Source organism: Megalobrama amblycephala, linkage group LG3, assembly GCF_018812025.1.
Source record: "Megalobrama amblycephala isolate DHTTF-2021 linkage group LG3, ASM1881202v1, whole genome shotgun sequence".
Lineage (NCBI taxonomy): Eukaryota > Metazoa > Chordata > Actinopteri > Cypriniformes > Xenocyprididae > Megalobrama > Megalobrama amblycephala.
In genome coordinates, this window is record NC_063046.1 from 40,567,804 (window position 1) to 40,584,941 (window position 17,138).

General features: G+C 38.8%; 1 protein-coding gene across 5 annotated transcripts; it reads left to right on the top strand.

Annotated features, from left to right (window-relative positions):
• The first annotated feature begins 7,096 nt into the window (after positions 1–7,096).
• LOC125265289 lies at positions 7,097–16,327 on the top strand. Of its 5 annotated transcripts, XM_048185412.1 has the most exons (5): positions 7,097–7,818; positions 9,427–9,556; positions 10,513–10,570; positions 13,780–14,098; positions 14,216–16,327. In XM_048185412.1, the coding sequence occupies exons 3-5, from the start codon at positions 10,560–10,562 to the stop codon at positions 15,383–15,385; spliced, it is 1,500 nt and encodes a 499-aa protein (XP_048041369.1). In that variant the 5' UTR covers positions 7,097–7,818; positions 9,427–9,556; positions 10,513–10,559; the 3' UTR covers positions 15,386–16,327. The 5 variants fall into 5 exon arrangements, with proteins under 5 accessions (XP_048041369.1, XP_048041365.1, XP_048041366.1 ...); XM_048185408.1 differs by having other exon boundaries at positions 7,098–7,818; positions 13,780–16,327; XM_048185409.1 differs by having other exon boundaries at positions 7,098–7,818; positions 9,427–10,570; positions 13,780–16,327.
• Positions 16,328–17,138: the final 811 nt, after the last annotated feature.

The window sequence follows — 17,138 nt, forward strand, 5'->3', positions numbered from 1 at the left end:
TGGCGCCGGCCGAGCTGGAAGCTCGGGTGGCGCCGGCAGGGCGAGGAGCTCAGGTGGCGCCGGCAGGGCGAGGAGCTCAGGTGGCGCTGGTAGGGCGAGGAGCCTGGGCGGCGCAGGCAGAGTCAGTAGTTTGGGCGGAGTAAGAGAGGCCTTTGGAGTGGTCTCCAGGTCCACAGCGCCCTCCTGAAGGACGTCTGCGTCTTGAGGAGAGGAGGACGTCTTCTTCTTCCTCCTCCTTCTCCTCCTCTGAGAGTGAGGCGATGGTTCACCAGCTGGAGCGGTCTCTGGAGCGGACTCAGTGGCTGGAACGCCCCCTACAACCTTCAGCACCGCAGGGGCGGCCATCTTGCCCGTGACTCTGGGCGATCAGCGGAGACGTGACGTTGCTCTGGGCGATCAGCGAAGGCGTGACGTTGCTCTGGGCGATCAGCGAAGGCGTAGACTGGTGTTGTTGTGATGGTGGCCGCCATTTTGTGAGTGCTTTCCTGAGCGGCAGCCATTACGTGATTCTCTGTGGTGTCGGAATCCTCCGCGACACCCACAGTAAACGGAGAGCCAACAGTCAACAATGCATAGTCCATAAAACAAGTAAGTGAGGAACGTGGTCCCTCTTGTCTCAGTTTATTCTGACGGGGTTGGTTTATGCCATCGCAAAAAAAGTCTATAAGAGCACAGTCAGGCCAGTCTGCATAATGGGCAATATCCAGAAACTTCTGAATGTGGTCCTCCAGGGAACTATTACCTTGACGAAGGTGGATGAGACATATAGCTGGGTCCATTCTGAGGCTGGAAACGCTTGTAGAAGCTGCTGGATCGTAGTGGGCAAAGTCTTCTGTTACGAATGGAGACTCAGGCGGGAGATCCAAGTGCAGCATTTATTAGAAGTGAGAGTGGTCGTACAGGCAGGGTCAAAACAGGAACAAACAGGAACAGTGAGGAACAGGCAGAGTCGTAGTCAAGGGACAGGCAAAGATCAGGACAGGCAGCAACGGGTCAAAAACAAGAAACAGGCAGGAACGATAACAGACAGGCAGACAGGGAAATAACGCTCGGAATTGTCACAGGGTGAATCAAGACTTCGCGGTGAAGTGGTGTGTGTGTGAGTCCTTTATAGTCCTGGTAATGAGTATCAGCTGGGTGTGGTGATTAGTGTGGAGAGTGCATGGCTGTATGTGGCAACAGGTGATTGGTGGAGTGAGTGCATGTGACTGACAGGGAGGATTATGGGAAATGGAGTCCGGAGTGAACAGGAACAGACTGTGATCGTGACAGTTACTAGTAACAATTACGATTAGAGAGCTCTCTAATTCAATTGTTACTAGTAACAATTGAATTAGAGAGCTCTGTAATTGAATTATAGAGCTCTGCAATTACACATATCTTTAATGTGTATTTTTACTAGTAATAAATCAATTGAAGAGCTCTGTAATTCAATTGTTACTAGTAAGAATTCAGTTAGAGAGCTCTATAATTGTAATTGTTACTAGTAAGAATTAAATTAGAGAGCTCTATAATTGTAATTGTTACTAGTAAGAATTCAATTAGAGAGCTCTATAATTGTAATTGTTACTAGTAAAAATTGAATTAGAGAGCTCTATAATTGTAATTGTTACTAGTAAGAATTCAATTAGAGAGCTCTATAATCCCAATTGTTACTAGTAACAATTGAATTACAGAGCTCTATAATTAAAAATGAATGGAAGTCAATGGAGACATATGACTAGTAATAAATGAATTGTATAGCTCTCTAATTGGAATTGTTACTAGTAACAATTGAATTAGAGAGCTCTATAATCATAATTGTTACTAGTAAAAATTGAATTATAGAGCTCTGTAATTGTAATTGTTACTAGTAAAAATTTAATTGTAGAGCTCTATAATTGTTATTGTGACTAGTAAAAACCGAATTAGAGAGCTCTACAATTATAATTGTTACTAGTAAAAATTTAATTATAGAGCTCTGTAATTGTAATTTTTACTAGTACAAATTAAATTATAGAGCTCTTTAATTTAATTGTTACTAGTAAAAATATAGCTGCAAGCAGCAATTCGGGGCCAAGCCCCAGTAGGGGCAGTAGCGCAATACGGAGCAGGAAGAGCAAAAACAGCAGAAATTGAATGTACATGCAAAACATCTGGTTCAGAAGGACAGGTGGAAATGAAATGAAAATCATTAGAAGTTCAGAGAACGAACACGGAATGAACTAAAATACTTGTATCTCATTGAAGAGGAATAAAGATTAGCACAATCCTTATTTGGATAAAAAAGGTATCAAAATGACTCATTACACACAATTGTATAAAGGAACCCCACACGAGATTCGAATCCACGACCTCCGGGTCCAAGGTCCATTTCTCATCTCATTGCACCACTGTGCAAGTGAATGTTTCCACACCTGCCGAAGTTTATTAGTTCATGTGAAAATGAACTCAAAATGAAGAATTCTTATAAAGCTGCACTTTAGATCATTCTGCAGCTCATCATGCTGTAGTGCAATACAGAGCAGGAAGAGGAAAAACAGCAGAAAATGAACAAACATGAAACAGCTGGTTCAGAATTACGGGCAAGAATGAACTCAGAATGTACATAAGCTTAGATGAAAATGAACACAGCATGAAACAAAAAGCATTTATTTCTAATCCAAGAGGCAGTAAAGGAATCAAAACACACTATTTTATAAAACCGCTCCACCTGGGATTCGAACCCACTAACTTCGGATACAGGGCTCTTCAGATAACTGGCTTTACACATTGAGCTACTTGAGGATGCACATTCAACTGACTGTGGAAGAAACCTTTTAGTCTAACAAAGAATTCACAAAAAAAGCATTACTTAGCATGCTAACCATATTAGCATGCTAAGCTAACTTAATGCTAATGAAGCTCATGGTTAACTTGATAACTGAAGAGCCACATTAAAGAGAATGACAACTGGTTAGCATGCTAAGCAATTAGCATGCTAAGCTAACTAGCATAAGACAACAAACACAAGCAAGGTCACATTCAGAGATGAATATCTTGGGAATGGTAGTGAATATCAAAAATCCATTCAGTCATTTCTGTGCGGCTCGGTCCAAAGATCACCTGAGCTGATTTTGGACAAAATTGGACAAAAATTGTAGGAGGAGTAGCGAAAAAACTGTTTTCCATTTATTTCAATATGGCGGACAGGTACATTTAAGGAAAATGACAAATGACACATCGTCGGAATCGGCATAAGCCAGGGAATAAAATGACATAAAGCATACACATTTTGGAAAGTGTTTTCAAAAGTTATAAGTGGTTTTGCAATAATCATTACATCTGTGGAACAGTAGGTGGCGCTGTGTTGAAACTTCTCAGGTACCTTCAGGACCTTCTAAAGGTCATACATACCAATTTGTGTGAAGATATGTCAAATTGTTTAAAAGTTATTGCAATTTATGACAAAATTCAAAATGGCGGACACGTGGTTCATCCGATGTTGACGAATTGGCACAGGGAATCCATAGACACCAAGATCTTGATTTTCTAATAAAGTGTTCAAAAGTTATTGGCCAAAATAGCCATTTTTCAGATCTCATGACCTGTAGGTGGCGCTGTTCCCAAATTTGGCATGGAACCTCAGATCATGGTCTTGATCAAGTGTACCAATTTTAGTTTTGATTGCTCAAAGTTTGGCCGAGATACAGCCTCTATAGCAATTTTGGGTCAACCTCGTTAACTTCGTGACATCATAACTTTTGAACAAAGATGAATAAAAAAAATCTGTTCAGTCATTTCTGTGCGGCTCAGACCAAAGATCACCTGATCAAAGTTTGGACAAAATTGGACAAATTTTGAAGGAGGAGTAGCGAAAAAACGGAATACTGTACTTTTCAAAATGGCCGCTACTGTAATGGGCGGAGACTTAATGTAAGAATTTGAATAGAATCAGCATGAAGAGACGAATCAGATGTACTAAATTGTATTTTTCTAGAGCAAATGGTTCAAAAGTTATAAACTTTAGAATGTTGAATTTTTGAACTGGTGGTGGCGCTATAGAGTTGGTCCTAGAGACTCCAAAATTGGTCAGATTTCTAGACATGACCATCACTACAAGTGTGCCAAATTTCATCATTTTCTCATGTTCCGTTGATAGGGCTGCCATAGACTCCCATTCGGGAGGAAGAATAATAATAATAAAAGGGAAAACGTACAATTACAATAGGGGCTACAGCCCCTTCGGGGCTTGGCCCCTAAATATAATTACGACGAGTAACGCTGGAACGTTTTTATGCTGAAACGGCCTTCCATATTACTTGAATACTGTCACATGTGCACTCCCTTTTGGACTCCTTTTTGGACTTGTTGTTGTTCTATTTCCCGCCACCAGTTTGTCACCATAGCAACTAATCATCACACCCAGCTGTTCCTTATCACCCTGCTTGTTAGCCCTTGTATATTAACCCTGTGTTTCTAGTCTTGTGGGTCCGTGTACGTTTTGATAGTTTGTTTTCCAATTTGAAATGAAATACGCAGAAACGAGAAAACGGTCGTTTCCCGTTTTTTCGTTTGTTAAAAAAAACGGAAAAACGAGATTTTGACTCGATTTTCTTTTTTTTCGGGTCACGGATAGAAAACGGAAACACGACTTCAAAACTCGTTTTCCACATGTGGGCGGTCATTACACGCCCCTTTCAGCCGATTGGTCTATCAAATCTGAGCCAATGACGTCATCTTCAGTTCGTTCAACAAAATAATAGTCCTCAGTAGATGTCATCAATCGGCTTTCTTCTGTGCAACCTAACGCGTATTTCACAGAAATATGTTTGCACAGATAAAAAAAAAAAGTTTAAAAAACCTACAGTAAATTTAATTAATTCTGTTTTTAAGCTGTCATTGTGTTTTTAAAATGTAAAATGTAAATGCCTCTATATCTGTTGTTACCAAGCGCATGACATCCTTTGGGCTACTACCACCGATCAATAGGCCATACATAATGATAGACTATTCTCTATTATAGATCAGTGGCTACTGCACTCATTTTTTTTTTTTTTTCTTATTTTAATGTTTTGTTTACATTTTATACATTTAAATTCAATCATTTAGCAGACGCATTCCTTGCAGTAGACTATGCAGTCATATTAGAAAATAGGCACTAGGTGGCAACACCTAATAACGTTATCACCATCGGGGGGCTTTTTAGTTTTCCTTAGCTTATAAATGGCCATACAGATTTTATCTCTAAAATTAAACACTTTTATGAACACAGTGAACATTATTATATGTCACAGTTTACTTGCTATCCTCACTTTTTCTGTCTTTCCTTCGCTTTTGAATGAATTAGCTATAAATGGCCCTGAACATTTTACTTTCAATTTCGATTTAACGGCTATTGGCGATTCTGCGTCAATTGCTTTAGTGGACAACAGCAAAACAAAAACTCTCGTATATTAAACATAGAACTTTTATTATCTTTGTAATTATTTTATTATCTTTTATCATCTTTGCAATTATTTTATTTTGTAAATATTCGTGGCTTAAACAGCGGGAAAATTTACTGTATGCAGTTCTGTGGATGTTTTGAAAAACTTAAACTAAACGAAAATTATTGTTGCTTTGTCAATATAATTTCTGTTTTTCCCCCCTGACTTTCAACTGATGCGATCATCGTTTCATTAACCGACAAGATTATATTAAATTAGAATTAAACGAAATTTGATAAATGTCTGTGAATCATTAAAAAATCCCAGGGGTTTAGTTTTAGCCTACATGAACAAATAGCAGAATAAACAACAGAACATGAGGATTCATCATCATCACGCACCTGCTGCGCTTCTGTGAACGGAGAACAAAGGATTCAATTATATAAAAGGAATAAATAGCCTATGTCTATGCGCGAAATTTATTTCACTTAAGTAATTAACATATTACCAAAATGAAAGGGGGAAAAAATGCGACAATATGAGTGTCGGTTCATTTTTGAGAAGTTCATAGAAAGGAAACCGAGACGGCAGAACATTTCTTTGTTTATTTTACGAGCAATGTTTTGTTTTTATTGTGAGTGTACAAAAATAATAGGCCTATTTAACCCTTCACAGATTCGAATGGTGTTACATATATTTGACCATAAATGTCTGAGTATTTTAAGTTGTTTCCGCTTTTAGGATAAGAAAATTCAAGTGAACGCGTCGGCGCCTCACGCGCAACATCTGTTTTAGTAACTTGACATCACAGCCTGTTAACTGTCAATATAACATAGGCTACATTCAACCAAATATATAAAAAGTTATACTGCTCATTTTAAGTAGTCTGTGTAGGCTACAATAAAAGCGTTTAAATAATAAATAGTGAATCGTGAATATTGAAACATTTGGATTTGTGTCAAATTAGAGAGGTAGTTATAACGCCGGATTCTGTTTCAATTCAGCTTTAAATTAATTCGTTTTGGCTTAACATTTATATATTATTTTTGTCATAACTAAAATAGCTATGTAGCTGTAATTTTGATCTTTAATGTTTGATCTTTACATATTCCCTCAATCTTTTAACCAAAGGGTTATTAACATTAGCCTATATTCAGCAGGCAATGTTAGGCTATATAAAATAAATAAATAAAGAGAGATGAGCTATTGTTCGTTTTTCAAAATTGCTTACACTACTTATTTATTGTGATTTATTCTATTTATTCAAAATAGAATAAAATAAAAACTGTAGTTTTTTTTTTTTTTTTTTTTTACATCTGTGTGGGTAGTGCAGTTTCACTATGCATATTAAACTACAAACAGCATTACAACAGTCTGTGTGCTGATTAACATTTCTGAAATAAATATTTCTGTGAAATACGCGTTATTGCACAGAAGAAAGCCGATTTATGACATCTACTGATATAGCGGCAGAGGACTGTTATTTTGTTGAACGAACTGAAGATGACGTCACTGGCTCAGATTTGATTGACCAATCGGCTGAAAGGGGCGTGTAATGACCGCCCACATGTGGAAAACGAGTTTTGAAGTCGTGTTTCCGTTTTCTATCCGTGACCCGAAAAAACGAAAATCGAGTCAAAATCTCGTTTTTCCGTTTTTTTTTAACAAACGAAAAAACGGGAAACGACCGTTTTCTCGTTTCTGCGTATTTCATTTCAAATTGGAAAACAAACTATCAAAACGTACACGGACCCTTGTGTTGTCCGGTATTGTTTGTACTAAGTTGGAGTATGTTCCTGTGGATTCCTGTTTCCTTCCAAGTAAAGACTTATTCTGATTCTATCTCCTCGTCGTGTGCTTAGTATACCAGCTACCGTAACAGAATACCGGACCAAGACAGTTATACAGTTTGCGGCGTGTGTCTGTTGTTTTCCGTCCCAGTGTTTTTCGTGTTTCACTCTCTGTTCCCGTCACCATGTACACACCCGCATTTCTATTATTATGCCTTGAGCAGAAGGACCGCTCCCTTGAGGCAAATTTGGACAATTTTTTGTTTCTCGCTCCATCAACACATTTCCTGGACAGCAGCCTTTGCAACTTCCTGTATGCCGGCCTCAACACCGCCACCAAAGCGCTGCTGTCTGGGGAAGGACCTCGAGGGAGCTTCCGGGATTATGTGGAGTGGGTGCTGGCGTCACTGGCGCCAGTCCCACTCCTTCTCCAGTGCACAGCCATCAACACCCTGACTGCGAGGATCGGCAGGATGAGCCCACCGCAGGCCGCGAAGAGGACTTCGCCGCGACGTTCGAGCCAGCGCCTGTGAGAGCGACCGAGCGGGACATCGCCACGGAGCCTGAGCAACGCGGGACTGACCAGGTGTGCGAGCCGGCTGTACCATCCATCGCCGAGGGAATCTTAGTGGATTACGAGGGTAGGGAAGTGAGCCCCAAAAAAATTTGTTAAACCACAGTGGAGCTATATACTATTTTTGGTATATAAATTGGTAAAAAAATCTGATTTAACCTTGAGATTTGAAGTATTAGATAGCTTAGATATTTACACCACTATCTACAATGACACTAATAATTCTTAATTTATGATAGAAATGCAAAATCAATCGGTAGTTATTAATAGAATAACAAGACACAAACCTTTACATTCAGTCGCGTTTGGTCCCATTTATTTTTGATCACAGTACATACACATACAAACTTAAGTCCAAAAGTGCGCACATTTGGAGAAATGCACATTTACCTCATATTGTATTAGATAGAATATAAGCTGGGCCGTACGCAGGGTTTCATACCCTACATTCAGAACAAAGATGGTGCATGCTCATAGTTTGTTTTGCGCTTTTTTAAAGCTATAATAAAGTAATTATGCAGTGCGCGCCGTGCGTTGTGGTCATAAAGAGACAATTCTATATAAATGCAGCGTTTTACTTGGTGATGTTTTTAAAAAAAAAGATTTTTATTTTTGGTATTTTTATATGCTTTGTGGAGTAGCATCACCCGGGAGGGATATTTTTTTATAATATCAATATCCAGACAAACACAAAGAAGGTCAGATGGGCAAGCAGCAAGACGTCGTAACCGTATAAACAATCCAAGGTAATACACAAAAAAACAATACACATGGGAAAACGCTCAGAAATATCAGCCGTGGCAAAACAAGACTTCGCAGTGTGTGTATGTGAGAGGGCGTCGTAATCAGCGCCAGGCGGTGGGTGATGAGAAATGAAGTCCAAAAGAGTTAGTACTCCGGTGATGGAGCCCTCAGGTGGTGATCGGAGGGAGCCACAGAGGCCGAATTCGTGACACACTGGTTTATGGGGAAAATAAAAAAGGGAGTGGGTGGATTTTTACCACAATAGGCTGGTTATGTACCACACTGCGGACACATTATTATGTTTAAAAACATAATAATAGTGAATTTTGCATAATAGGTCTCCTATAAAGCAATACAAAGTCATAACACTCCCTGATTTCCTCCAAAATTGGCATTTCCAAAATATTAGTGTTAACTTATTTGTATTAATATTACTAACTTTAAGTTTAGTCATGACAACTCTCGGAGTGGATTAAATTCAACCAGCATTTATTGGCATAGGGCATGAAGTATACATGGCTTGATTTTGGTGTACGAGATCTGCTACGCTGCTGCCGAGCAAATACAATAATTTGTTCAGCTTAGTCAAATATAACAAACAAAGAAAAGGCTGCTGCAAGAATGGTAGATCCCCCGTTGCAGATCTCTACAGGTGGTGCAGGGGAGGAGGAGGGATAACAGAGCTTTCACATTGCGCAGCTTTTCGATCGCAGGCTAGGGTACGATATATATGGTTGGCTGGTGCCACGGCATAGAAAGAACCAATCAACATTCGGTTAGAGTTTCATGCCTGAACTCTGTATTTGTTATAGTAAAGTTTTCATTTTTTAAAATTTAAGTTTGTTTCACAAAGCAGGAGTTATTCTGTGTTTATTTTTGACCTTAGTCTGGTTGAGTTTCCTGCGTGAAAACATTTGTCTTGCTCACACAGGTTTCACCAGTTTGGTCTTATTCCAGGAAGGCAAAAGTCAAATGTGGAAGTGAAAGCATGAAGTTATCTTTTACTGTCCTTCAAAGACTGCAAGAAATCAACATTAATTATTTTTCTTAATGCATGTAAGGTAATGTTTCCATTTCAATATTTTCATTGTCACAGGCTGTGAAGAAGTAATTTTCCATTGAAGAACTTAAATTAAAAGTGCAATTTACATGCGAAATTTGTGGTTATGCATGTATGCACAGTATGTGGCTTTGTACTTCCCCTTACCGCACCTCCAGCAATACCAACAGGGCAATGGACATAAGTGTGTACAACTATAAATGTCATAAGTTAATAAAATCATACAATATATCCTTATGAATGGAGTGGTTTAATTAAGTTTGATTAAACTGCTAAATTCATATAAATTCATTTTTGGATGTCAAAACCAACATTGTGATGGAAAGAGAGGTTCAGCACTGCTAGATGTAGTTTTTCTAGAAATTGAGGCTGGGTCCAACATTTGTGGTATATCCTCAAATTTTCTTTTGGTATTACTGAGAATCAGATTTGTGTCAGGTCTGATTTATTTTCCCCCAAAATATCACTAAAAACAAATTTAATACTTTAATTGTAGAAAAACTAATCCATAACCAAACCTGCCAGTTGTTTATGGAAAACAGAAAAACTGTTTAGTTCAATTTTTCTTCATGACAGTGTAATACATTTAGTTTATTTAACACTTTTGAATAAATGCTATATGAAGTATATTTATGACAGCATACACACATGAAAGTGTTGTTCCTGTCATTTTATTGAGACTGTACAGATGCCAAATAACATTGAAGACGCATTTGGTTTGGGAGGGACTTCAGCCAGTTAGGCTTGTTAGATTAGTATTTACATCAAAGCTTTTTATTCAACCAAACACTCGACACAAAGGCTGGTGTGTAAGAATATTCATTTATATTTACATTTAATAGCAAAATTGCATCTCTCAGTGTTTAATGTATAATTAAACATAGTATAGTATAGTAGTTTTTTTATAAAAAAAAAACAGTGTTTTTGCAGTAAAGTAAATTGTTTTGTTTTAAGCAGACTGAAGAGTGACAGAGAAGGTCGACACATTCAGTGCAGCGATTACCATGAGTTTCGGGTGAGTTTAAATTTCTGTGCTTTAAATAGGATGATGTACTGTAAGAGGTAATCCACAGCTTGGTGTGAACACATCTATTTTAATGCACAACATGGAGGCAAAACCATCTGATTTGCACCTCCACAATGTGCATTAAAATCAATTAATAATGCACATTACCCTTGGATTATCCTGCCTATACCCTGATCACTTGTCAGCACTAAAATGTTAAAACTGTTATTAATGTTTGCAACGGCAGGGTAAAAATTACGGTTATACTCTGACCGATACTGTTTGTTAGATCTAGCATTCTGCCACTTTAAATCAAGACACAAAGATAAAGTAGTGTGGTAAGATTACATTAGAATGAATTACAACATTATAACTGAGAAATATGAGAAATTTTATTTCACAGTAACAAAATAGGCATAACATTATGACCACCTTCCTAATATTGTGTTGGTCCCCCTTTTGCTGCCAAAACAGCCCTAATAAGTCGAGGCATGGATGGTATCTGGCACCAAGATGTTAGCAAGTCCTGTAAGTTGCGAGGTGGGGCCTCCATGGATCAGACTTGTTTGTTCAGCACATTCCACAGATGCTCGATTGGACTGAGATCTGGGGAATTTGGAGGCCAAGTCAACACCTCAAACTCGTTTTGCTCCTCAAACCATTCCTGAACCATTTTTGCTTTGTGGTAGGGCACATTGTCCTGCTGAAAGAGGCCACAGCCACCAGGGAATACCGTTTCCATGAAAGGGTGTACATGATCCGCAACAATGCTTAGATAGGTGGTACATGTCAAAGTAACATCCACGTGGATGGCAGGACCCAAGGTTTCCCAGCAGAACATTGCCCTTAGCATCACACTGCCTCTGCTGGCTTGCCTTTTTCCCATAGTGCAACCTAGTGCGATGTGTTCCCCAGCTAAGAGAGCTAAGAGATTCATCAGACCAGGCCACCTTCTTCCATTGCTCTGTGGTCCAGTTCTGATGCTCACATGTCCACCGTTGGTGCTTTCGGTGGTGGATTGGGGTCAGCATATGCAGCCCCATATGCAACAAACTGTGATGCACTGTGTATTCTGACACCTTTCTATCAGAACCAGCATTAACTTAAGTTAAAATGTTTCAAGTTTCTTGAGAAATCTGAGCTACAGTAGCTCGTCTGTTGGATCGGACCACACGGGCCAGCTTTCGCTACCCATGTGCATCAGTGAGCCTTGGCCGCCCCTGACCCTGTCGCCGGTTCACCACTGTTCCTTCGTTGGACCACTTTTGATAGATACTCACCACTGCAGACCGGAAACACCCCACAAGAGCTGCAGTTATGGAGATGCTCTGACCCAGTCGTCTAGCCATCACAATTTGGTCCTTGTCAAACTTGCTCAGTTCCTTACGCTTGCTCATTTTTCCTGCTTCTAACACATCAACTTTGAGGACAAAATGTTCACTTGTTGCCTATATCCCACCCACTAACAGGTCCCATGATGAAGAGATAATTAGCTTTATTTACTTCACCTGTCATTGGTCATAATGTTATGCCTGATCGGTGTATATCACAATATTGTTATTTTTGTTATTTTATTTTTGTTATTAAAAATAAGAACAAAAAGCAAATTCCAAATAATAGGACAAATACAATATAACAAAAATATGAATTAAACTAATGAAGTTTTTCATGTACAATAATGTTTTTTTTTAACATCTAGTTAATACTGCATAGTCTTCACTGTATGAATTAAATATGAATTTAATCTTATTAAAGCTACAAAAGTTATTCAGTCAAGAGCAGTAAGTTATTTTCGCTTTTGTTTGATTAACACTGACACAGAGAGTTGGAGGTTTATTAGGCAGTTTATACTGATACACATCTGGATAATACCCAACTGTTTACTTTCACTTGAGACATAACTGACTGTGTTTACATGAATACTCCACACAATGGACATTTTGACATAATTGTGCGTGTATGTGTGTGTGTTCGACCATTCAAGCGCAATAAGACGTGAAAGAGAATTGGATTTGTGATCGTTTGCTGAGAGACACGGCTTTCTGTGCACGCACTTATGCAGTGTGTTAGTCAACGCGAGCATTGAGCACCACATTGAGTTCTTTTTCATAGTTTATTGTGCTTAAAGGGTTAGTTCACTCAAAAATGAAATTTCTGTCATTAACTATTAATAACTATTTTTAACATCAATCGGTTCCGCACTATTGTCTTATTTTCATCACTATCAGTGCTGTGCTACGCGTATATATTTACATAGCGTGATGTGCACAATATATGGTGGTGGTGGTTGGTGGTGGTTGAGGAGATTCCCCCTTCAATATGTAAAGCGCTTTGAGTGCCCAGAAAAGCGCTATATAAATGTAAGGAATTATTAATTATTATTATTATTATTATTATTATTATTATTATTATATCAAAATCTATATAGACATTTATAGACATTATAGCGATAGACATTTTATACCATCGCCATGATATATACTGTCATAATGGCCAGTCCTAGTTGCATGACAGCATGCCATGAGAAAACCATTGTGTGACAAGCAGGGCAGGGCGAGAGCCGTGAGGGAATGGCGTGAGGCATTCCCTTGGCAGTCTTGGCAGGGAGGAGTGACGACAGTGGAGGATGAGAGAGGACCAGGCCTGGACTTTATGTTATGTTTTATTGTGTTTGTGTGGCCAGCAGACGGAGGAACTGCTGCTGGCATTTTACTTTCTTTCTTTGTTTTCCTTTATTTTTTATGTTTAAACACTTTAATATATAAAATAAACAAATACAAAGCAAAAGTAAAATGGCGGCAGTTCCTCACGGACGACTGCCGGCCACACATACATAATAAAACATAACATAAAGTCCAGGCCTGGTCCTCTCTCGTCCTTCACTATCGTCGCTCCTCCCTTTATGTTTCCGGAGCTCCTTCATGAGAGATACGAGACCGGTGCCAAGCGCAGATGACGCTCTTTAGCAATCATGCCACCGGCCTGCTTGTCACACACTGACCTTGGGGTAAAGATGAATATCTTTTTTTTTTTTTTTTTTTTTTTTTTTTTTATAAATATCATCTGTAATTGAATTGTTTTCCTAATATTTTGTTTCTTTATATTAATATGTTCATGTTGAAGATGTATGTAACATTATGTCTGTATATTAATAGATACTGCTAGTCTAAAATTCTAGCTACATAAATATTCTGAGAAACATTTGACATATTTTACAGACAGCCAAATCTTCCGCCAAGCAGATCAACTCTTATTCATCAAGGTCCTCCAAAACGATTTTGTCTAGGCACAGAGAGAAAAGTGCTTGATGATAATGGAAAAGTCAGAAAATGGACTTATGGGACAAAAGACACCAGAAAACAAAACAAAATTGTTCTACTGGTGGGAGAAACCGGCGTTGGCAAGACGACTCTCATTAACACCTTGGTCAACTACTTACTGGGAGTGAAGTTTGAAGATGAAATATGGTATGAAATCACAGAAGAAGAAGCAGGAGATCAATCGCAATCACAAACCTCTGAAATCACCATGTATGAGGTCTGTCCTGTAGAGAATCTTGTATCTCTCACCATCATTGATACTCCAGGCTATGGAGACACTAGAGGACTGGAAAGAGATCTGGAAGTTGCTGAGAATTTATCCTTTCTTTTTCAGAGCAATGATGGAGTTCGTGAAATTGACGCTGTGTGTTTTGTAATTCCAGCATCTAAGAATCGTCTCTCAGACAGACAGCATTACATTATCAGTTCAGTTCTGTCTTTATTTGGAAAGGACATTGTGAACAACATTGTGTTTCTAATCACACACTCTGATGGTCTGCCACCCAAAAACGTCCTCGGCGCCATTAACAAAGCTAGAATCCCCTGCAGACGAGACCACAGTGGCCAACCTGTTTATTTCTTATTCAACAATAGGCAGGCTGAAGCCCACCACAATGAGAAACGTTACCTTCGTGCTCAAAGAGATGCTTGGGAAAACAGCATGGAAGAGACAAAGCAATTCTTTCAGTCTCTGAATGAAAAGAACAGAAGAAGTTTAGAGTTAACGTCAGATGTCCTGATAGAGCGCATTCAATTTGAAGCGATTATCTGCAACTTACAGCTGCGAGTTCAAGAGAAAGAGTCGAAGAAATCTGAAATTCTGATTCAGCAGGCAATAATGCAAAACAAGGAAAAGATTGAAATGCGTACAAATTTTAGCATTAGAGTCAAAAAGACTCTCAAAGAAAAGGTGCTCATTGAGAGCAAGTCATGGAAGAACAGGAAGGCTACGATCTGCACCGTCTGTGAGGAAAATTGCCATGAGTTTGACTGCTGGTGGGTTTCTGATCCCAGCAAATGTGAAGTCATGAAAAACGGCTACTGTACCGTGTGCACAAGGAACTGCCACCACAGCAAACACGTCAAAGAAAACAAGAAATATGTCATCAGCACCTCGAATGTTGAGATGAACTTTGATGAATTAAAAAAGGAATATGAAAAAGCTCAAACTAAGAGGTTTTCAGTTGTAATGGATGATCTTGACAAAGATCTGCAGATGATTGAGGACCAAAAGCAAATTCTTTTGTTCAATGCTTACAAGACCATCAAGTCTCTTTCTAAGATTGCATTAAAGCCAGACTCTGCCTTCACTCTTCAGCATCTGGACTTCTTCATCCCCAGAGTGAGGGAGGCTGGGAAAGAAAACTGGGCCAAAGAGCTGGAGGAAATGAAAAGGAGCGCTGAGTCTGAAGAAGCAAATAAAGATGCTCTGAGTTATCTGAAAGCTGGTCTGACAAAACTTTTCCTTGGTAAAGTGAACAAACACAGAGAAGACAAGAAATGAATCAATGAAAATGAAAATTGCTTACAAGTAATCAATGGTGGTGTTCTGTAGATCTAAAAATAAGACATATTAAGCTATAAATGAGAGTATCAAGCTGTTTTAGTGCTTATTTAAAAGGCAAGACACTCCAGTACAATCTCTTAGTTTATGAAGTGTAATAATAACTAATATTTTCGGAAACTGGATCAAAGTTTTAACATAAAATGTTGCACCAATGAACATTGATGTGTTTACTCTTGTGTTAAAGGTGCAGTAAGTGATTTCAGAGTAAAACTGCTGATATTTAAAATCACCAAAACAAACACGCCCCTACCCAAAAGGATCATACCCCAGTCTTGATAGCCCCGCCCCCAAATTCATGAACATGCTATGCAACACAGGCACCTCCCCCGTCATGAGTGGATATGCCCCTTATTGCTGATTGGCTACAAGAGTGTTTTGGCGCTCAATCTACTTTAAACAGCATTTCTCAGAAAACGCTTACTGCACCTTTAATTCTTGCTGAACTCTACATTTATCTCTACATTTATTTATCAATTGCTTAAAGCTGCAGTCCGCAACTTTTTTTGGTTAAAAATTAACCAAAATCAACTTTTGAACAAGTACATAACCACCCAGTGTTCAAAACTATCTAATTATCTTGTCTCGATTCACGACGGTTAGCTTGTAATAATGTTTTATAATAAGAGCGAACTGGCGGATTTCCGCGGGAAATTCAAGCATGCAGCAGTTCCTCTGTGCGTCATTACGTCACGTCCGTAAACAGAAAGGAGTCCCGTCGAGAGGCTCAGTTAAATCATGTGAGGAAGCTGCCGGTAGCGGCACGTTTATAGCCTTTTCTCACAGCAGCTGAAATAATTAAACTTATCATTTTGATGGCGGATTGTAATCCAGAAAGGTCCAAATGACAATCATCAGTGACAACTGGAGATTCACCCTTAGTCAAAAAGCAAAAGACTTCGGACTGTTGAGTGGCTACAGAAATTGAAATCTACAGGTAACGCTAATACACACTAAATACACAGTCACGCAGTGCTGATGTTGTTAACATTAACAATTTGAGAACAATATAACAGTAATAATAATTTGCACGGTTTGGTGTGATCAGAGCTAAGCGATCGTTAGATTTAATCATCATTGGCAGCGTGATTTATTGTAGGCCTAATGCTTTTTTCCTCAGTTGGTCAAAACAAAAGTGGCAGAAATGTTACTTACTTGTTCAGATGATATTTTCCAGCGAAAATTCTTATATTGGTCATACTTTCAAGACGTAGAATCTGTGATTCTGAAGTTCAGTATCCACACCGGTGCGGTGACTGACAGCAAACATTAGATTGATCCGCGCTGACGAGCTGTGCCGAGGCACAACGCACGTACAGATTTCAAACAGAGATGGCGACAAAGAGGAAAAACTGCGGACAGCAGCTTTAAGTCTTTCATTTTTTATTTCTTTTGCCGTTATTATGTTATTTCCCTCAGATTTATCTGTCTTTGCGAATTGCAATATAGACAAGCTACGGTGGCCAACACAGGACAAATATGTTGTCGTCTGAGATAGACAAGAGTAGCCACATGCTCTGTAGAGCGTTTAGGGCTACTGTAGAAACATGTCGGTGCAAAATGGTGACTTAAAATGTAAGGGGACCCGTGGTGTATGTAGATATAAATAGCTTGTTCTAAGGTAATAAAAACATAATGGTTCATTGTGTAAGGTCTTTATACACCACTGAAAACATGTATATTATATTGCATT